Source organism: Passer domesticus, chromosome 3 (assembly GCF_036417665.1).
Source record: "Passer domesticus isolate bPasDom1 chromosome 3, bPasDom1.hap1, whole genome shotgun sequence".
In the NCBI taxonomy this organism is placed as follows: Eukaryota; Metazoa; Chordata; class Aves; order Passeriformes; family Passeridae; genus Passer; species Passer domesticus.
The window spans coordinates 7671414-7694741 of record NC_087476.1 but is presented as its reverse complement, the minus strand read 5'-3'; the positions used below and the strand labels follow the sequence as shown (position 1 = coordinate 7694741).

General features: G+C 42.3%; 1 protein-coding gene across 1 annotated transcript in view; it reads left to right on the top strand.

Moving 5' to 3' along the window:
- The first annotated feature begins 774 nt into the window (after positions 1 to 774).
- The window catches only part of FKBP1B (FKBP prolyl isomerase 1B), a 44937-nt gene continuing 22383 nt past the window's right edge, over positions 775 to 23328 (top strand). The window contains exons 1-2 of the mRNA XM_064411781.1: positions 775 to 932; positions 4170 to 4217. Of these exons, the coding sequence (XP_064267851.1) occupies positions 896 to 932; positions 4170 to 4217 (85 nt within the window). The 5' untranslated portion in view covers positions 775 to 895. The remainder of the gene's footprint in view (positions 933 to 4169; positions 4218 to 23328) is intronic.

The following is a 23328-nucleotide window of genomic DNA, read 5'->3' as shown; positions in this document are numbered from 1 at the left end:
TATTCCTTTAGAGGCAGTGGAAACTCCTGAGATTCAAATACACTGTAAGTGCATGAGGAAATAGTCTATTTCAGGTGCACTCCCCAGAAGAAGTTGTAGCAAGGTTGAATATGTAATCTCACATCATGGGAACACCATACATAAATAGATTTTTCAATTTAATACATGGATATGAACAAGAACTTAGAAACTGTTTTGCACTGAAACTCAAGGTCACTGCCAGCCTGCTGGAGACCCGCCGCTGCTGCTGTGCGGGGTCACCAGCGGTGGGTACCACTGCCCTGATGCTGCCGTTCACCAGCAGAATCGGGGGGCCATTCCCTTCAGCGTGCACACAATGTGCGAGCACGGATGCCTTCCTCCACGGCTCTTTGTGACGGGAAATGCCGACCCTCCACTCGCACCCATCCTGGTATCTGGATGGTCTGAAGCGCGGAGTTCGCTTTCCCTGTCTGCCCGGTGCGCCGGCAGCAGCACCCCCCGGTACCCCCCGCTCCCGCACACGCCCCGAGCCCTCCGCTCGGACTCCGCACGGGCACACGGGGAGCAAACACCGGCGAGACCCCCGGAGGAGCGCTCCGCGGGCACCATCGCTAAAGCGAGCCCTGCCCGAGGGATGGCAGCAGCATCCTCCGCACGGCCGCGGGGCGGGAGCGATGCCGGCCGGGGATACCCCGCCGCAAGCCGCCCCTCGTCCCCGCGGCCCCCGGGCGCTCGGAGCGGGGGCGGGCGGACCCCTCCCCTCCCCTCCCCGTGCTCCCCGCCCCTGCTCCGCATTGGCTGCGGGCGCTGACGGGCAGCCGGGGCGGCCCCTGCCCGCGGCCGCCCAGGGGCACTGCCCGCACTGGGGGTCCGGCCGCGCCGCGGAGCGGGGCTGAGTCGAGCCGGTGCCGCCATGGGGGTGGAGATCGAGACCATCTCTCCGGGAGACGGTACGAGGCCGTGCGGGGAGCAGCCCTGCGGCGCGGGGACGGGGGCACCTGGGGGCTCCGGGAGCGAGGGAGCCGCGTCCCCGCCGGCGGCAGAGCGGGGAGGCGGGAGGGAGGCACGGCCGCCCCCGCAGCCCCGCGGGCACGAACCCCGGTGCGGGAGAGGCGGAGCGCGGCCGGGCGGCCGCCCGGGGCGGCGGGGGCGGCGAGGGGCCGGGGCTTCTGTGGCAGCCGCTGACAGCTGCACGGCCCCGGCGGGGAGCCCAAACTTTCCCCGGTGCCGAGCCCGGCCTCGCCGGGGCTGCCGAGCGTTCGTGCCGGCATCCCCCGGCAAGGCACCGCCGCCTCCCGCTCCAGCGTGGGATGCTGGCGAGGGCTGATGTGCAGCCCGGGTGGCAGTCACCTCTCCTTGGCGCACGCTTGGCTTTCGAGAGCTGATTCGCAGTGTTCTGCTCTCCCTTGGCATTATAATTCCGTAAGGTGCTTGTGTTTTGGGATTTTTTGTTTGGGTTTATTGGGTTTTTTTTTAAGAGAATGTAATTTCTAGCATACATATGTAGCTATATAATAGGCCAGACTCATCACTGGCTGATATACAACCATAAATAATTCGTTCAAGTTGATTGCAGATTAAGTTTCTTGGCCCCGTATCTTTCCTTTCTTTGTATATGCTTTTAAATTGGCTCCTGCCTCTGTGCTGTTTAGCTCTAGAGATCGAATTCTTCTCTTGGTTTCACAGATGTAAAAAAAGAATACTTATACCCACCTAAGTAGTGGTGCTGAGTTGGGAGTAGGAAGGAGGCTGGAACTACCTCACAGTAGTATTTTCTATCTATTAAATAGATCAAGGCTGTCATTGTAAGTAATATGTGATTCCAAATAAGGCTGTATGGATCAGTTCTCTTGGTTGCAAGTCTTAATCAAAATCAGCTGACTTTAAACACTGTCTTAAGCCACAGTGAGTCAGTGGTCTTGCGAATCTCTGCTTTTAATTTGGCTTTGATGTAAAATTATGTAGCTTCATTGGCTTTGCTGGTGGTAAACTCACACAGCAGAGTGTGTGTCCATAAGGTCTGAAACTGCTTTTCTCAGATCTCTGTATAATAGTGGATCATTTTAATAATACCTGTTTTACTGGAGGGAGGATTCATCTCACATAACTTCTCTCAGGTTAGCTGGCTAGTGTAAAGTAGTCTTCTGGGTTTTCTCTGTGGCCATCTCCAGAGAATAATTTGTCTTGCCTTTCTCTGGACAGGCTGGCTTTCTCTCAAAGCACTGCTAATTCTTTGCTGTCAATACAGGAAGCCCAGGAGACTGGCATACGATAGTTTAAATGGCTGTGAATTTAAAAGAGATGAATCCCACTTTAGCATACCATGGTGACCGTACCAGACACCTACTGTACTGCATTTTGTGCAAGGTGCAGCTAGGGATATTCCAGCCAGCCAAGCCAATGAACAAGGTGTTCAGGTGGCACTTGGAAGCACCACTCTCTCAATTTTTGTGTTGTAAATCTGGGTTCATCATATTAGCCTGCCCTCTGCCTTGTACTGCTCATGTGGTTTTGGATGTGAACCCCAAGGCCATAGCTTGTGTGTTACCTGCTGGTTTATACCCTGTGAAGTGCCCTGTAATGCAGGACTTGTTATCATGTTAATTCTGACCAAAGAGACAGAAAGCCAGCTAAAAGATGAGCCTCAGTTTCATAGAATCATAGAATGGTTTGGTTGGAGGGACTTTAGAGATCATCTTGTTCCAACCTCCCTGCCATGGGCAGGGACACGTTCCATTAGACCAGGTTGCTCCAAGCCCCATCAAACCCAACACTGAATATTTCAAGGGATGGGGCATCCACAGCTTTTGTGGGCAACCTAACTCAGTCCCCAGTATTTAGCTTTCTGTCAAGGATGTTCCTTAATAATTAACCTAATTGATTCTTTTAATTTCTTCTGAACCTGGGCACTCCCCTGGCCAAACTTGAGAAATCATGGTTAGCATCTTTACTACACCATTGGCATCTAATTGAGCCTTGAGAGTCATCCCTTAGCTTTTAGTACCTTTAGCAGTACCTAGAACAGGTAAAATGGAAATGGTAATTTCATTTCGTGTCAAGCAAATAATTTAAGCTTTTTTTTCCTTTCAGTATGAACATTTTAGGAGGAGCTACCAGGCTCTTAAAATAACTCAGTGTACTACTGCTTTACTGTTGCCTGATGCTACAAAATTAAACTGCTTTTGTCTGTGAAAATTTCTGTAAAACCCATCCCTGCTAATTAAAGATGCCCTCACAGAGCTGTCTTTCTTGAGTGGAAGTCATTAGAGATGTGAATACAAATGGATTTTCACACAATGTCAGGCTGAGACTTTATTTGAAAAAATATAGCAAAAACATTCTGAGAATTATTAAAAGTTATAATCCATGGAGTTTTGACTGTCCTTTTGCACTTACAGAATGCAAATGCATATGTAATGCACACATATATAGGGAGAGTTATATAAGAAAAATACTGCTTGGTCTGAGAGCTAAACAGCAGCCAAACTGGGACCCTTTACCCTAAAACTGGGACCCTTTACCCTAAAAATATGCAAGACAGGTCCCATTCCTGTCTTGCATATTAGTGATTTGGTAACACATATATAACAATATATCATGGAGTTGTTAAAGTTGGAAGAGACTTCTAAGATCATCAAGTCCAACTGTCAACCCAGCCCCACCACCATGTTCACCATTAAATCGTGTCTTCAGATGCCATATGAGTGTGTTTTCTCAACCCTTGAAAGGATTGTGACTCCACCACTTGCCTGGGCAGTCAGTGTTTTACAACCCAATGCCTTATAAGCTTTTCTGTGAAAAAATGTTTCCTAATATCCAATCTAAACCTAATCTGGTGCAACTTGAGGCCATTTCCCCTCATTTTTAGCTTCCACTTGTCTGGAATTAGAGACTGATCCCTGTTTCACTACAACCTCCTGTCAGGGAGTTGTAGAGGGCAATAAGGTCCCCCCTGAGCCTCCTTTTCTCCAGGCCAAACACCCTCAGCTGCTCCTTGTAAGACTTGTGCTCCAAGTTGTATGAGGAGCCACTTATGCCTAGAGCTGTCATGTGGATGTCTCCGGTATCCTAATGTAACCAAATGGCTGATACCAGACCTCAGTTCAGCATTTTCCTCTTAAAAGATAAACTTGCCTAGCCTGGTCAATCAGAGAAAAGAAAAGATTAACCTTTTATAATTTTAACAGGACGGACATTTCCAAAGAAGGGTCAGACGTGTGTGGTGCACTACACAGGTAAGGCATGTTCTGGATGTTCTTCAATACCAACTGCTTCACATCAAGAGTCATTTCCCATTTCAGATGTCTGTTGTATTTTTTGTTTTGTTCTGTCACTCATAATCCATTGCATAATGTTTGGGTGGGTTTCCTGCCTATTTCACTTCTAGCTGAGCTGTTCAGGCTACAGTAGCTAGATGTGCCTGCTGGCAGATTTGCCATGGGGAGTGTTCAATGGTGGGAGCTTTGCAGAAGAAGCTGCAGACCTGATTCATTAAGGCATTTTATTAGCTAATGAAATTGAGCATGAAACAGTCAAAATGCTGGGTTCATATTTTTATAGCCTCTTGTCTTGACACAGACAATTAATGATTGTATATATCTTAAAAGCATGTGTCCATGTATTGGCAGTAAAATTCATTCCAGATTGAAGAGATCAATACCAGGTCTATTTAAACACCTACTTTATGGACTTGTGTTCATCTTAAGCAGTGAGCTGGGTAATGGGGCTACTTATGCTGAAGAAGAAAATGTTCTTTAAATCAGTTTATGGTGTTATACTTTGTATGTAGTTATGTCAATTGTAAAAGGGATGCAAAAGTCTCTGTAGTCTGAATCTCCAACTGGGAAGTTCACTTCAGCAGCTGCCATTTTTTGAGATATTTTCCTTAAGAAGACAACATGCATTATGTAGGGATTGAAGCTCCTGATCTGGACCTAGATAGTGAGGTAATGTTTTCCTCTAGTGTTCAGGATGATAGGAAAGTTCTCTCTGGTAACTGTTGCTTTCATTTAGCTTTGTATTTGATTCTTACAACTGGAGCAAGATGGGAACATTTTCCAATAAACATGACTAATGAAGTAAACCTGTTTGTATTTTCAATGAACCTTTTATATAATTTCAATAATACCACCATTCAGAAGGTTATATGGGAGTTAGTGCACTGGCTTGGGGTGCAGGTTATCTGGGTTTAAGCTCCCATTTATACATTTATATATTCAAAGTATTTTGATTTAATGAGAATTTCTAGTTTGACTTAGAAGATGTTAAACACATGGATCTCCCATTCCAGTCTCAGCTCTTACAGACCTTTCTTTGTAACTTAGATATGAAAATAGATGTTTTGAAATTATTTTTGTGAAGATGCTGAAAGATGTTTCTCTTCCTGTCCAAACTTCAAAAGGTTTTATGAAATAAAATTGTCACCTCCCACCCCTAGTTAGTTCAAGATAAATTTAAATGTCAGAACTGAAATAGGCAAAAAAATTTGAGCCTGGTGGCTCCCACAAAGCACATTTTTTCTGGATAACATCAGAGAGTGTGAATGGTAAATGTGAAAGATAACAAGATGCTGCATACTGCTGTTGATATTAGATAGTGTCTTAGATGAGGCTGTTGTAAGCTGGCTTTGACATAAAAGACTTTATAAAACTCATTAAATCAATCTGTAGTGTAAACTGTGCTTTCTCCATATATCTTGCTGCTGGTGCTGTGCAACCTCTCTTACCTTCCCAGATTAGAACAGATATCAGAGGAAACTCATCACCTCAGTTCCACTGCTGGTGCCAGCAGTCTTTGGTGATGATGTTTTTAAGTTGAGCCCAGGGTTAGTGGATAAAGTGTTTCCTTCCAGTGATCTATAAAGCATGTGGGTAGTATGACATGTAGGTGTTGAATTTTAGTTTAAAACAGTTTTATCTGGATCCAGTACAGTTTCTTTTTGTACTGATGAGATTCCGGATATGCCTGGTAATTATCTTAGAATGATCTCTGTCTTATTTATTCAATATGCTTAATACTTATCCTCACCACACTCCTCTGAGTGCTGCTTTAGGAATTGTATAGCTGAGTTAGAGGGAAGTCTGCAGAGAAATGCAGAACCTCTGCCTTGGCACCTAAAATGGGAGCTAGGAAAAGCTAAGACAGATCCAGAAATGCTGCTTTTCAGGGCTGCTTAATACTGTTTAGCATGTATAACTCTCAAGTGATCTCCATATTCAGCCAGTGTGGCACTCTGAGGCTGGGCACAGATACCTGTGAGGAGGTGTTGTGTTATGGGAGGTGGGGGAACCATGCACTGACTGACTCTATCAGGATCCAGAGATTGTTTGGAGAAGCCTGACCTCACTGGAGTGCTTGGAGCATAGCTCTGAATCCAAGATCAAGCAGAGCAGAGAGCCAAAACCACAGCCTGTGGGAGCCCACTTGGTGTGTAATAACTGAAGAGTTGTTTCAGACATGGCAAACCTATCCCCAGCTGGCTCTTGCAATAGAAGAGGGTCATAACTCTGCCTGCCACATCCTGAACTTCAACCATTACATTCCTGGGGAGAAGAGAGCTGAAATTTCCTACTCTTTCCAGTTTAATTTGGACACTGAGTAGTGAAGAATGCAGAAGCCATGGGCAAGGAAAGGAGCAGGCAAGAGGGTGAGTATTTGTTGCAGGCACTCATGCAGGGATATGGAAGGAGATGTAGTGCAATCCCTGCCTTTGGGGATTAATTCAATACCTTTTTGTTAATCCTAAGATTTTCCCATGTGGTGGTGCCAGCTGGGCAGGCCATGTAACTTCTTGCAGTGACCCATCTGCTCTCACACCAACACACACTGTGGTGATACAGCTCCTCAGCACAAGCATGGTTGGTCCTGGTTTCTTGTGCATGCATAGAAAAAACATTGCCTGCCCACTAATTATTCCTGTCTCAAAGGAGAGGAGAGGCTAAAATGGGTTCTCTTCTGCCAGAGCAAGTTATGAATCTTCAGGAGAGTCCAGTGAGGAATGGGCTGTGGGCTCTGTAGTGTTTTATTTCGCCTCTTGCCTTTGCTCTCACAGGCATGCATTTACCATGTGATGGGGAGTGATGGCAGAGAGTGTGGACAGGAAGGGACTGCTGTCACTGCAGGAGTAAAAGGCCCACAGCAACCTCCATTTTTTAGGAGTAAGCTTTCTGTATGATTTGTCCTGGTGGTTCATGTAGGAAAAGTCCAGAGAGGACCAAAGACTGGGACACCAGATGTTTGGCAGAGCTTTAGAGCTCTGCCTGCTTGTCCTCCAGGATTTTATGCTTCATCACCAAGGTAGAGATTCAGCAGGGTAGTTTCTAGTCTGACAACCCTACATGTTCTGGAGGAGTGGGAAGTGAGAACTGGAATCTCCTCAAGATGAAGGAGAACTGTGACTGAGTTTTACACTTCTGCTGTCAGCACTCCAACTATTAGGCTGTTACATGTGGCAGCTTTTCCTTTTTCTCTCCTTGATCAACTGGATGCATAATCTCAGGGTATGTCATGGTGTGTGATTCCCAAGAGCATTGTGGTGCCTTAAGGAACAGACCTCAGTTCCAGTGGCAGCAGGAGTTAAGGTGCAACCTCACCAGGGAGCAATTTAGAAAGGACCTCTTTGTTTAAGGAGATTGTTTTTAATTATTTTTTTTTCCCCTTAGGAGTAATTCTCTGCTGCTTTACAATTAGAGCAGGATTTTTGGATTACCCTTCAGAAGTACCTAACTGCCCTTTCATAACATGCCTTAGTGCCTAACTTTGGTCCTGTAAATCACCTGCTAATTTTTCAGCTTTGCACAGACTGATTTAAGTACACAAATAGATGTCCAGATAATTGTAGAAGATTAGATAGGGGGACTGTGATAGAACATGAAACCAAGTCCCAGTCTTAGTATATGATGGAAAAATGTGGTCAGGTTCCTGTATGCTTATTTTCGTTAACAAAATGTTATGTTATATTTGTTAACAAATGTAACAAATATAATAATTTCTTCTTAGCATCCAGCATCCATGTTTAACCTCAAAAGTTACCTAACACAATATTGCTGTAATGGGATTAATAGATAAGGCAGAGCACTGGCACTGAAATGCATTTGCAGCAGCACTGGTTTATGTCATGTTTTTTGTCACAGATTTCCTGGAGCAAGCTTCTCAAAGCCTTTGGCAATCTGCTTACTCCTTCTGTTTTCCATCTGCAAAATGATAGTTGTACTTTGTCTGCCTCCTGTAGAGAGATTGCAGGCAGTTTGAGATACGAACTGCCTCCTTCTTCATGCCTGTTGTAATGGTGACCTAATCTTGATTGGGTCTTCAGGTTACATTGGACCACTGACAGTAGTACAAGCAAACTAATTAATCCTGGAGTGCATAAAAGGAATTAAGGCATTTTCTGCAGTTTTGATTCCTGCAATTTAAATTTGTTGACTCTGTCAATGGGAATCAGCAGTGTAGAATTTTCGAAGATTTATGAACATGATACAAAACGTGACTTTCAGTTAGAAATGCCCCTCAACAAAACCTTCACTGAGGAGAAATATGCTCTGTCTGGAGACTGTGAGCTAAAATCTGCACTCCAGGAAGCTGAATCCCATTCCCAGCCCTCCTGCTGGAGGATGATGTGCCTTCACACCAGCTTTGTGTGTACTGAATCTAAATCTGCTCATGACAGTGAGAGGGCATAACTTTTTTTCCCCAAGTTATTCAGAGTTGACATTCTCTTGTCCCATGTAGCTTGTGGCAGAGCTGAATTCTTAACCTCTTCATCTTTCTCCTTGGCCACCTGTAAAACTCTGATTATAATGCAATTACTTTTTTAAGGAACGGATGATAACCAGTGTTTCTAGTGTGCTGGAACTGAGTTATTTGAGTGAAACTATAAAACCACAGTAAATAATTAGTTATTTATTAAACTGGACTTTTCTCAGAAGATTTTTCATAGACTTTTTAGGCTAGGACTATTGCCCCAAAATTGCACTAAATAGATTTCCAAGAGAGTAGAATACTTCAGTTGGAAATGACCTAAAATGATCATCTCTTCCAAATGCCTGACAACATCAGAGGTGACCAAAAGTTAAAAGATGTTTTGAAGGTAATTGTCCCAGTCCTCTCATACACTGACTGGTTTGGGGGATTGACCACTTCTCTGGTGGTGGGCCCCCCACTCAGTGAAGGAATGCTGCCTGATGTCCAGTCTAAGCTTCCCCTGGAGTAGCCTGGAACCATTCCCACATGTCCTGAATCACAGGGGGAAGAGCCCAGCACCTCCCTCTCCACTTCAATATTTATATACTAAGAAGTTGATTTTTTTTTTTTTTTTTTTTTTTTTTTTTTTTTTTTTTTTTTTTTTTAATGCATGAAGTGAAATTCCACATTGAAATAAATGAGTACTACTCCATTTGCTGCAGCTGAGCTGTACAAATTCATTCTGGTTTAGGAAGCAGGGTTTTATTTAAAGCAGAACAAATGATTAATTGTTCTTTTCCTAGTGGTCTGAGGACAAATTTGTATCATCTTCTTTTCCCATATATTGCCAGAATTACTTTATATTGTTTCTTTAGCTTTGGCAGTGGTGTAGTGTTGAGAATTATGGTTATGTCTGTGAAGTTGAAAGCTCTTTATATAATAAAAGCATACTGCATAGATATAAATGAACAGTAATTCACAGAATATGCTTGATTTATCATGATTAAAAACACTATTTTCCATTTAACACAATAGAAATGTAATGCAATTCTCTTGAAATAATCCTTGCCAAAAAGATCTGCCTATTTTTCTTGGATCAAAATCAACTCAGCTTTAAGTGTCTGTGGTAATAGCCAGAGATTTGTCTATAGTGACGTACTCTCACAAAGGCTAAGATAAATTCAGAGTGACTTTACAGAGTGTCATCTGTTTGTCTCTGAGCGTGACTGGATGAACATCAGCCTTGTGCCAGCATTTGTGCCAGGTGAGTACAGGAGGATGTTATTTCTCTGGTCCCACTTTCAGAAACATCTGTATGCTACAAGTTGGAGCTCTGCATGTGTAGCTGAGAGGAAAATTGAACTAAGTAAGGCATTTAATCAAAATTCTTTGTCTCCAGGAGGCTGTCTAGCTGGGTTTGGAAGAGGATAGTGAACACTGCAATTAGAACTATCATTAATAAGAATTGTATTGTAACAGACATTATAATTGAACCTTGATTTAAAGCCAGCTAAATCTTGCTTACCTAGAAGGAATTTAATTCTTTAATCAAGCTGTTCCCAAGATACAATATACCAGAGGAGTGTGATGTCTGTCCATCTCTTGGGGACTGCCAATTTTTTGTATTTTTTTATTTAATGCCCTGGTTTGAAAGTATGAAAGCTTTTTACTGCTGTGGAGATCTTGATGGCAGCTAAGCACTTAGAAACATCTTTTTTCTTTGATGGATCATAACTGCAAAAAACAGTTTTAGTCCTCCTTGAGGAATGTGGTCTTCTGCTGGCCCTTAGAAACAATCTGCAAATCTTAAACTCTGTCAGCAAAGAGATAAAAATTGTCATCTTTGCTTATTTAATTATAGATTAGTTATCCCTGGAAGTATTTTAGCAGTGACTTTGGCCTGATAGTGATAATAGTGGTCAGACTCCAGAAGCAAAAGTCTGAGCAGAAGAGATTTATCCTACACGTTTTGCTGCCAGCTTAGTGACTGATGTCGGTATATTACTTGCTCTTTCATTTTGTAAATTTGATGGAGAAAGAGACTGTGCCTCCCAAAATTGTCATGCAATTAATGTTTGCAAGTACAGTGGGACTCACTGTAAGAGGCTATTGATGTGAAAAAGTGATTTGATGAATAAAAAGGTTCAGAGATTTCTAAGAGAAAAAGTAGCAGGTTCAGCAGCAGAGTGAGTTTAAACTGAGCAGACCAAATTGTTGCCTGATGGAAAAGGATCAGTAATGAGCTGCAGCCCCAAGTTTCCCAGTTGCTCCTTCTTTGCTGTGTTGCTGTGTAAGGTGCCCATTGGTTTCACTGAAATCACTTGTGTTAGATGTTATTTAATGTGGGTAAGTGAATCAGAAAAGGACCTTGAACTATTTCAACAGTGTTCTTATTGGCAGCCTCAGCTGTGAAGCCTTGGTTTGACTAAGAATTGGAAGTTTCTCCCCTTAAGGGTGCTCCCCATGGCACTGAGGTGTTGTTCGGACTGCTGCTTAAATGCTCTGGGCAAAGAAAGGGAAGGCTTCAGGATTGCCCATGAACACTATCTTATATTCATTTGGGAAGAAGTCATGATGAGTTTCATTCTTGCAGAGTAAGGAAGATTATACATAGATTTCTTCAAGATAGCATACACTGGCACTTTCTCCCCTGACAGAGACTTCTCTGTCAGCATGAGATGTGCTGAATGATTTGGTGACTGCTAGCTTCGATTTTGGAACACTTGCTAACCTATGCAGGATTTCCTTTCATGGTGGGATTGTAGCATCATTCTCTCTTCCTGTTGTGCACAGAAATGAAGCTGCTAGTGAATAATTAAACTTCCTACTCCTACCTCACAAAAGCCTCGAGGAAGTGGATTTAAAGGTATTTTTTTAAAAAGCTCACAAAGCAGATTATCTACAGTACCAGAGAACTAATAGCCTCTGTTCATCAAGTTTTTAAAAGCTCAGAGATGATCCAAAAAAGTGCCAATTTAGAAAATTAGATTGCTTTTTCAAACGAGGTATTTTTTTCTAGAACCTCTTTCCACTTATTTTCAGTGATTACAGTGTTCCCTGCTTACAGCTCATACCTGTATTTAGGACTTAGACCTGAAAGATTTGCATCAATTCTTGATCATTAGAATTCCAGGTGCTTACAAGAATTACATCATTTTCTAGTAATTTATGCAGCCAAAAATCAAAGAATTGTTGAAAAAACTGTGCAATGAATAGTATTTGATCGTGTAAAATGTACAAATAATCCTACATCAGCCAAAGAGAAGCTCTTATCAGCTGGCACCAGTGATAGGCTTGTCTCCCTTTATTGACAAAATAGAACTGACATCACTGTATTTACCTAATTAAGAAGTCTAAATGGAGAGCTTAGTTACCTTGGGTTACCTAAATAGTTGGATTGTGGATATGCCTCTCTTTCTATTGATTAGATAAAGAGCTTAATACGGTTCCTAGGTCAGGCAGCTGAGCTAGGCAGGGAGTGTGGAAGGGGGAAGATTTTCTTAATTGGACAGCACATGGTGCCATCCATGGCAGGGATGTGTGTAATCCCCGACAGGTGCATTACCTGAGCAGATGCTGTGCAGCCAGAGACCTCTGCAGGCTTGTGATCTCCAGCACTCTGTGCTGGTCCAAGTGCTGCAGGGATGTGTGTGGGAGATCCCTGGGGAGGACATTGCCAAGGAGCTCACATGGTCCCCGTTTTTGGCTCTGGGAAGCAGCTGAGCCGGCGGCCTCGGAGGACGCGCGCTCTGCCGGGGGAAGCAGCAGCTCGGCGTTGGCAGGAGTTCTGCTGAGTCTTGCTGAACCAGGGCCAGGGGGTGGGGGGGACTTTATATTGAAAGCAGCATCTCTCAACTGAGACATATTATTTAGCTTTACTTACTCAAGGGCATTGTAAATCTTTCTTAACTTTTTTTTTTCCACAAGACTGCTGCCTGCAGAAGTTTGTACTCCCTTGCACATCACTCAGTGTGAAGGATCTTAAATGTTGTAGCTGTGGTGTCATCAGGCAGAGCCAGAGGATCTTTGTAGTCAAGGCAGCAGGTCCATGTACTTAGGCAGTGTAGTCTTTTCTTTCCCATCCAACACGCTAGGACTTCTAAAACTCAGGGTTACAGCAGTGGTTGTGAGGTACATTTGATTTGTAGATCTCCCTCTGTCTCTTCTTATGATATCCCAAGCGTGGTTACTCCTTCCAGATCTTTTTCACTTAATCCTGCATAGTTATTTGGTTCTTAGTTGTCTTTTCCTCCTCTAATTCACTTCCCTTTGAACATTTAATGATGTGACAACCTTGATTTAGCAAGATTGTCTTTTACTTTTTTTTCTCAGTTACTTTTTTTCTCTTGTTTTTTGAATGTATTTTCCTGCTGTAGAGCAGAAGAGACCTAACACCTGATTAGTTCATTTTCCAGTTGATGATTGCTACAAAAAAAAAAGACACTCCCAGATGCATTGACTTTATCTAGTTTTTAATGACCAAAGTGAAAATATATTTTGTTACTTCCTAACATGTTGAAGTTGTTGCTGTTGCAACTTTGAAAGTATAGATTTGTGTTGAAATTGTTTACACTGTGTTAGAAAAAAACCAACCCAAACACAAACCAAACATGTAGTTGTTTGGAAATTACACTAAGATACTATATAGGGATTCCAGTTATAGGAACTTACATTTTTGTTCTCTTCTGTGGATATATTTCTGGTTTTGCTACAAGCAGGGATTTTCAAGAAGACAGGAGCACCTCATACTTTTGGAAGTGCAATGGAGCCATATCTAGAGTACATAAAAGAAAATAGAAGCTGGGTGCCACAGTGGACAAGTTCCTGAGGCATCATCATCAAGTGTTTCCATTTTCAGACTGGAACGTACAATTTTCAGCCTGAAGAACTGAAATAAATTATTTTATTGGTAAAAGCTGCAATTTTGCTGAAAAAGCCTTTCCCACAGATTTTGTTTTGAAGATTGAGGATCTGACTCTGAAATTCATAGGCTGCTGCCAACTCTGTATCTATATCATAGGATCATGGGTTGGAAGGGACCCTAAAGATCTCTACTTCCAACCCCCTGCCATGGACAGGGACACCTTTCACTAGACCAGGTTGCTCCAAGTCCCATCCAACCTGGCCTTGAACCCTTCCAGTGTGTGGGTGGGGCATCCACAGTTTCTCTGGGCAGCCCCTGCCAGTGCCTCACCACCCTCACAGGGAAGAATTTCTTCCTTACATCTAGTCTAAACCTGCCCTCATTCACTATAAACTGCTGCCCTTCATCTTGTCACTACAGGCCTTGGTAAAACGTCTCGGTCTTTTTAATGTATTGAAACTTTAAGTATTTCATGTTTTGAAAATTTTAAGTATTGAAACTTACACAGTAAGGTGTCCTTGGAGCTTTTTCTTCTCCAGGCTGAACAACCCCAGCTCTCTCAGCCTATCTCCATAGGAGAGGTGCTCCAGCCCTCTGACATTTTTTGTGATCTCCTCAGATGTCCTCTGGATCCGCTGTAACAGGCCCAATGTCTTTCCTGTGCAGGGGACTAAAGAACTGGATGCAGTACTGCATGCAGGTGAGGATCTCATGAGAGCAGGGGAGTGAGAAAATCACCTCCCTTGACCTGCTGGCCACACTTCTGATCAGGGTGTGCTTGGTTTCTGGGTTAAAAGCACATATTAACAGGTCATGTCCAGCTGTTCCTCCACCAGTGCCTCCAAATCCTTCTCTGTAGGGCTCCATTCACAGAGACAAACACTTTTCTGCAGTGTCATACTGAAACACCTGACCTTGGCTTGTGCTTGAGGTCACTCTCTGGCAGTGTCTCTCCACTGAGAGCAGGAGCTGCTCCTCTGTCACTCTGCCTGGGTGACTAGCTCCCCACACCCTTGTGTCTCTCAGTGGCCAGCTGGCAACAACTCTGGAAAACTATGGCTATGTCTGTCCCACTCTGTCAGGGGAGATTTTGGAGAGTGCAGACAGCCCCACTGACAGCTTTCAGTTTATTCTGTCCTTTGAATTTCTTCTTCATTTGCAACTCATCTTCAGTCAAACAAATAGCAGGGACAGGTTCAGATTCTTGCTTAGGTCAGTGGGCAGTGCTCCTGCACAGCACAGCTGAGGGCTGTCATCTGACTGTGCCCATTTTGTCATGTCCTGCCTTTTCCTGCTTGGAAGTCAAGAGTCCTGACCTTTCATGTCTTAACACTGAGGACTCCAGGACCTGTAACTGTGGGAAGAGATGTCCAAAAGTCATTGGAAGAGAGGAAATGCCTCATTACAAAATGATCCTTCCCTGTGCCATTAAAACTTGTTCTTTGTGAAATCAGCTATAAAGCTCATCTCATTTTCAATATTTTTTGCAATCCCTGGCTGAGGGTGTGGGAGTTTTAAATGCGTATGAGTCAAATGCAAATTCGGAGTTGATACAGTCATGAAGAACTGCCATCAGTAGTCCCCTGTGGACAACTTAGAAAGCTGAATCTGATCAAAGAGCTACTCACTTCATTCATAAATTGTTTTGGAAAAGGAAAAGGGATTTTTTTGTTTACTCCCCTTTAAAAGACAGGGACATTCAGATGGGAAATGCTGTGTCCAGAGCACAAAGCGAGCTTCTAGAAAAGTTGAGGCTAAAAAATCATGGTATTTTAAATTCCTTATCTACTATATTTACATTCCCACTTATCTATTGCATTACCCACCTATATATATTATGTATAGGGTATACCAACTCTGTAGGAGAGCTGTTTATTTTTTTTTTCCAGACCTAAAAAAGGTGTTTGAGAAAATAGTTTGAGAACAAACTGTTTAAGATAAATGGTGGAAAACCATTATGTACTTTAGTTTTTATTAGATTTTCTCTTTCTCTAGCCAGTCTTGATTTGATTGCTTGTGTAAGCATTGTAAACAGAATAAGGATTCAGTCCTTCCCTGCTGTAAGGGATAGGGGACTTGATTGTAACGATTCACTGTATTTCAATAAAGTAACTAAAGCTTGCAGTACATTGATTTCTTAAAACTGCAGAACCATTTCTGAAATGCTTTCCTAAGACTTGCTATCGTACCACATTCAAAGCTCCTCTTCAGATTCAAAAGTTTCTAAAGCATTTGGGAAAACAGTAGGAAACAAAGTAGCCTGGACCTGAGAGAGTGTGGAGCTATAAACACGGGGGCCAGAGGTGATGGAGAGCTGAGAAATTATTTGCCTTACAGCAAAAGAGCAATAAAATCTTGGGCTGGGATTTTTCCCTGCAGGAGTGTGAAAAGAAACATTGACTGATTGCAAAGCACCACCATACTGTAATGGAGTTACACAACCTGTAATCTTTCTATTATTCAGTCTGTCACTGTAGGACTGGCCCATTTGGAGGCTACAAAGCATTTAGATGCTGACAGCTGTATGAGGCTGTAAGGGACATGGTTGGCCATTGTGTTTATAGAGGGCAGTGAGATTAGAATAGCTCCCAGTCTTCAGTGCCTGCCACATTCACTTGAGGTTTTGGACACCTCTGTACGTCCTGTGGACAAGTAGCTGTGTTGAAAAAGCGGGGGCCACTAGGGCAGTACTTATCTTAGCTCTTCTTTTTCCCTTGAGAAACTGCTGTACAATACAAGCCAAGAGGGTGTCAGCTGATAAAAGTCAGACAAATGCTAAGTGTTCTCTGGTTTTGACGTCGAGGAGCCTGGCATCCGAGAGGAACAGGACACTGTCTGGCACACCGTGGATAAATTAATGTCCCCAGTGTGCCCTTCCACTGCACCCTCCTCTTGGTCTCTTACTATGCATAGGACACCCTTCTTCTTCTTCTTCTTGTAGTTTTTTTTCAATACTTCAACAAGTTGTAATACACATCTAGAAGAATTTTGTAGTATGTTTGTTTAGTCACATGCAAGTTTGTGTTAGAGTTTTTAGTGCTACTTGTTTTGCAGCTTCTTAAGCACCTTCTAGCAGTACATTAAGCTGAGACTTGTTTTCAGATTGCTTCCTCAAAGGTTGAAGCAGTGGAGATTTTCAGCACATCCAAAAGAACACACGAGTCCAGCCCTGGTTTGAAAATGTTTCTTACGCTGCAGCATAATTGCTTGTCACAGTCACTGAAGGTGCCACAGTATGATTAGGTGGGGCTGAAACAGGGGGTGCAGGGACATTCCCAGCTCTTCTCTCCTGCCTCTGCATCACTCTGTCCTGGGTATAGAACTGTTGCAGTGGCTGCACTATGAACTGGGCTGAAAATCTGATGTGAAAGAAAAGTTGGGGAAGGAGGGAAGAAGTGGTGATGAAGGACATCAGGACAACAGGATGGAAGTGCAGGGTGGTGGAAAGATCAACATCCACACATGTGATCTGACACTGCAGCAGGCCTGGAGTCTTGCAGTGGTGTAGGGAGCCAAAGCACTCAGGTGGTTGTAGAGAAGAGAAGACTTGCCTGTGGGAACAAGAGGGAGTATTTATTTCTGCTTCCTTCTCATGTTTCTACCCTGTCCAGCTTCCCAGTACTGCACAGTTTGGGGACTCTCCCATAGCAAACTCAAGCTCTCCACTGCAATAATGTACTGGAACAAATCTTTTCTGGTTAGCATGGTCTGTATGTATAACACTGCTGTGAAGAGGACTCTCTAGTGGTGTTGTTATTTGTTTATACAAGCAATCTCAAAATAAATTTGACTTTTTTTTTTCCCCAAGAAGGACAAAAAATTTCCTTCTTGGTAATAAGGAACATTTTTGGTGCACATTTATTTGGTGGTGGGTGGACAGTCATTCCAGAGCTGAGATTGTGGTGCACAATGAGAGCATTTTACTTGGAATAGGAAGACAAGGGTCTATACATGGGGAAAGAATTATTGTTATAAATATATTTAAAAATACAGTGTGTATGATTTTTAAAGGAAGTACTTTGCCCTTCTGCTGAGCATTTGCAAATTTCAAGCCTTTATAATTAGCTTCTTATCAGACAATGAATCACTATCACCAGCCAAGGTAACTTCTGAGTATAACCTGTATAAACCTGTAACTGAGCAGGATTCATCTGAAATACATTAGATCCTGAAGAAGGTATCAACTTGAATGTCACAGGCACTACCAGGGTGAAGGATTTAAAGAGCCCACCTTACACTGAGGTGGTGACAGTGCTGCACAAGAAGATGGGGATACTTTTTCCCCTGCAAAAGGCTCTTAGATTTAAAAGTGAAAAAATGGTGTTGATGAACCTTTCTTTTACTGCTCCTTGTGAAGCAGCATTTGGTAATTCAGAAATGCTTCTCTTGGCCTAGTGGAGTGAGGGTGGATTTGCTGGCAGGCCCCTCATATGAGGAAGGTATTTAGGACTTTTTTATGGAGAGAAGTCACAAACCATGGATGCTTTTCTCCCTGCTCTTTGCCAGAGAGCTGGGGAAACAACTTAGAAAAATAAGTCAGCATACCATATATTTTTTTAAACTGTGATGCATATCTTATACAACAGATTATGGTATTAGCTTAAATATGGGATCAACACTTATACATTTAAGATGGATTAGGGTGGATGTTTACAATTTGTTTTCCTGTTTTTAGATGTGTTCAAGGAAGACATCTCTAATACCGGTGTATATGTGCCATAGTATAAAGACAATATAAATATAAAGATCTTAGATTATAATGTTAAAAAAAATCAGGTCAAAATGAGTATGGGTTTTTAGTGTTCAAAACATTTTAAAATAAATTCTGACTCTTGTTTTGTGTCAGTATTACAGTTCTGAAACGTATTATGTTGTGTTGTACCTTGTTCAGTGGGTCTTTCTCGTCTGCGTTTTTGGTGAGTAATAGTGACAAAATTCTGATTTAGGATGTCATTGAAATGGAATAGACTATTTCAGTTGGAAGGGACCTACAACTGTCATCTGGCCCAACTGCCTGATCACTTCAGAACTGGCCAAAAATGACAGACTATTATTAAAGGCATTGTCCCAATGCCTTTTAAGCACTGACAGGCAATTTTGGGGTCATTGGTAGAAAATCTTGTGAAGCTGGCTCTCAAGGAGTCAGTGTGTGGATGACTGGATAATGTTTACAGAAGATCATGAGGTTTTCCATCATAGTCTGCAAGGAATTCATGGTACCTTGAATAAGATACTTTAAAAAACATGCCAGTGGATCTAAAATTGGCTTATTCAATAGAGGACTTTCCAGTAGACCTTAAAATGGGTTGGTGTCAGCCCCACTGTGATGTTTTTATCAGTGGAGGAAGATATCAAGGTGATAAAAATTAATAGACACTTCCATGTTCTCATCCCATAGGTCATTGATTCACAGTAAGAGGGATCACTGCAATATTGTCACAAGCAAATAACTTGTTTCAGTTGCTATAAAACTCTTAACAAACATGAAGGTGAAAGAGCAAAGAGTGACTCCTGTGCTTACAGATAGGAGCACTTTGTCACGTGAAGCAGTGACTTTGAAACAGACTTGAGGAGTGCTGGTTGGTGATCGACCGAACACGTGCTCTGAGCTGCTCTTTGGCCAAAAAGCTGACTGCAATCCATGAATATATAAACAGGAGCACTGAGGAGAAGAGAGGAGGGCCAGAGGTCTCACACAGATATTTCAAAAACAGTGTGCTCAGTTCTGTAGTCTACAGCACTGGAAAGATACATGAGGATGGTAGAAGTTCTGGGAGACCTTTCTGAATATAAAATGCCTAATTTATTCAGCAGGGGTTAAGGGATGGTTTGCTACTTACATGGGGAATAAAAAATTGATAGGACAATTGAATTGATCTGTTAGTTCCCAAGAGACATAAAGATATCATAGCTGGAAAGTGAAATTTTGCATGTTCACCTGAACATAAGGAATACATGTGAACTGGCAATTCTGATTTATAAATGAACACCAATCAATAATGGTAATCACATAATCTCCCTGAGAAATCTTTAAATCAGTTCTAATTCAAACAGGAAGTATTTCGTGAAAGTCCTGCAGCCTCCATTAAAGGAGGAAGTCAGAAGAAGAAATTGCAAGGATCACTTCTGGCATATAGGTGCATTAATTAGAAGTTTTGTCATGTATTTTGCAAGCTTTGGTAGCATTCTTGTTCAATGGTCTTTTCCTTGTGTAGATTAGTCCCCTTCCTAGATTCGTGGTTCTTAGGGCTGGGCTGGTAATTTGTCCAACTCCCTCCATAACAATGTTTGAACTTGAACTCATTTGCTTCCCTGGGTTTGATCATGCCAGTCACTTTTCTTCTTTTGCATTTCATTTTTTGTGTGTCTGAGCCTTTGATACCTTTTCCTGTATATAAATGAATGACACCTACAAAACAGTGTCAATCAAAATGCTTTTCCAGCTTCTGGGTGATGGTCAGGTAAATCTCAAAATGGGTCAGGCTGGAAGGCTGCAGTGGCTCATCTGGTTCAACTTCCTGCTCAAGCAGGGTCATCCCAGAGCACAGGGCACAGGATTGCATTCAAACATTTCTGGAATATCTCCAGTGAGGGGGACTCCACAGGCTCCCTGGGCAATCTGATCAGGGCTCAGTCATGGCACAGGAAAGAAGTTCTTCCTCATGTGCAGGTGGAACTTCTTGTGCATCAGATTCTGCCTTTTGCCTCTTGTCCTAATGCTTGGCACCACCAAAATGGTGCCCTGCCATGGGTGGAATTCACTGACACCAGAGGACAGGCAGCATTTTGCACAAGATACTCCTTACTGTGAAGAATGAGCTGGTACAGCTCTGAACCACTTACATCCACTTGCATTCTGGTCACCAGCTTGCACTGGACGTCCTTAGAACTGGTCACTTCTCAGAAAAGTAATTGAAATGTATTAAAGGGATATTAAAAATGCTTGATCAATTATAGAATGTAAGATCATGTTTCAAAGTAATTTTCCATGCTTAGCCAGAGGACTTAATTATGTTTTTAGACCACTTTGGTTGATACAATTTTTATTAGATAGTGCTTATTGTATATGAAAACCAAAATAGCTGCATTGGAACAGATGGGTGTCTGACTTCAAGGTATGTCTTTGATGTGGGGATTACTGGGCAGAAACCTGGGACTGGAGCTGGGAACAGACAGCTGTAATGGCTCTTTCTATAAAAAATGGTAAGTACTAGACATGCCCAGCATAAGACAGCAACACCTACAAGAGGGGAGCCTTTCCAAGGGAATCTGCAGCACACAGAACACACAGCTCAGAAAGATTGACAAGCCATTGTGCTGCTCAGGGTAACAAACACTGTTTGCATAAATCCCCTTGCAATCGTCACGTCTCATTTAATTGTCATCCCACTACTTTGTTCTTCTTTAAAACCTTTATTTGATTGACTCTTCTGGAAAACACTGCCTTATCAGCATAGTACAGGCAAAGCAATCTTCTGCAGCAGCTGTTCTCAGGAGTGGACATTGGCCATCTGAAGCCCTGGCCCACTGTCAGCTCTGCCCTGTTTTGCAGCAGGACTTTTTGACTCTTATTCTGCCGTGTGTTCCTGTCCACAGGGCACGTGGTTATTGAGTCTCTGTGTCACACACACATCAGAACTGTATTGTGGTACAGGAAAACCCAATGTTGGCAAGCAGTGTTCACTGGTTGGGCTTTAAGCATACCTCAAGGATATCTGTGTATGGGAAATAGAAAAATAGCCACATTTGAAAGGACATGGAAAAAATCCCTACAGAATGATTGTAAAATAAAATTGTCCCACCTAGAAATACCCTTGTGTGTACCTCACACAGAAATTGATTTTTAAGTCATGCTTACACTGGACACAGCAGGATCCTGGGATTGCCTGCACAGACCTGGGCACTGCAGGGGCAGTGGTGCAGTCTGTACATGGTGATACTGAGCACCTTGATGCCTTCCCCAATATAAGTCTGCGTCATAGACGTGACAAGGAATAACATAGATGGCCTCTTGTTATTGGCAAAATACAGCCTCACCCCATAGTTTGGGTGTAAGATTTTTCACTTGATTTTGTAACAGTTTTGTTCTGTTTAAGTATAAAATGCTACCTACTTTGTGTATTTTCTAGACCTAGTGATCAAACCAAATAATAAAAAAACCTTCATGAAACATGTCACAATTCTCATCTGCTAATGTCACACAGCAAAACGTCTCAAATGCAAATTCACCTGTAGCCCTGATTTTGCTGATTTTTCTTGAAGTATCTGTTCATCATTATTTTCAATAGAACACAACTCTTCTTTTCTTGTGTTGGAGTAACCCTCAGAGATTTTCATCGTGCTACTCACAACTGACATAATGAGGTTAATTTTATTGAGTGTATTTGGTTCCCTGTACCCCAGTGTTCATGATTCATCATTTCTTCTGTGAGTGAATAGTGAGATAATGAGATAGCAGGTTGACAGGGGCAGAAATACATTCAGGTTTCAAACGATGGATGTGCCTTGTGAGCAAGTTCAGCCAAGTAGGATGTCAGTCTGTTCCATGGGGATTGCCAGGTCAAAGCTGACTCAGAATTAGTATTTATGAATACTCCATCAAAATACAAGCATGAATAATGATAAATGTCTGATTAACACACACATCAACTGATATATTCCATATTCCACTACCCAATACACACCAAAGCTGAGGAGAGCTATATGAAATTTCAGTATTAGAATTATGGCTGCCTGCTGTGATGCAGTGCAGGTTCTTCATGCTGGATAATAAAAAGACCTTTTTTTCCTGTGTGGACATGATGAACTTCGCAATGTTCTGACTTGTCCATTTCCTCACTTTTAAAAGTTGGGGTTTTTGTAAGTGTTAAATGTCATAGATGGTTTTTTTCATAACTTAGGAAGTTAAACTTTTTAAAGAGATGTGTGGGCTTTGAAGTGATTGTAATTACTGTAACTTTGTGATAGTTACATTTCATGTCTGAGGAAAACGTAAGAAAATTTTCAGAGTTGAAAAGTTTCTAAAATAATTGTGTTGAAATCAAAGGAGTTTGATGCCCAGGTGCATTTGAAATGCCTGCAGTATGACTACTACATCATTAGACACCTAATTATCTTCAAATATCTGCCCTTTATGTCATGTTTACATGTAAAAAATGCTTGGCAGTGTTAAGTTAATGGTTGGACTTGATGATCTTAGAAGTCTTTTCCATCTTAAATGATTCTGTGATTATAAAAATTGTGCCACTTGTCACTAGTGTTGTTTCTGACATGGGTGTGTTGATGTGAGCATTGCAGAGATGTTGGGAGAAATTTGTATTTTCAACCAACACTTTTATATAACAGAAAGTGTGTATGAGACCAGATATTACATTCTGCTATTCTGGTTGGTGTGACATTTTTAATCTGGTTACTACCTACTGCATTTTGTGTTTAAAGGAGATTGTGTGAGTGGCTCCACAGCAGGCATTGTGTATTTGTCAGCTTTTGCTGAACTTTTTGATGTTATGAATCATGGAGACAGGTCTGGCCACATTAAATGAAGATTGGTCCCATTTGGCTTGCAATTTTAAGTACTTACTAGTTTATTTAATAAAGATGTTGAAAAGATGTTGACTGCCTTCTGTTATGTACATGTGTGTGAGTCACAGGTGTAGGAGATGTGGCACGTTCAGCCTCTGTCTCGAGGGGCTCTGCAGGGTGGGAGACAAGCACGTTCTCGTTCTCCAGCACCCCAGGCTGTGTCTACATTACAGCTGACAAGGGCAGGGAGCAGGAAGGTGTGTGAGCCACTGCTCCTG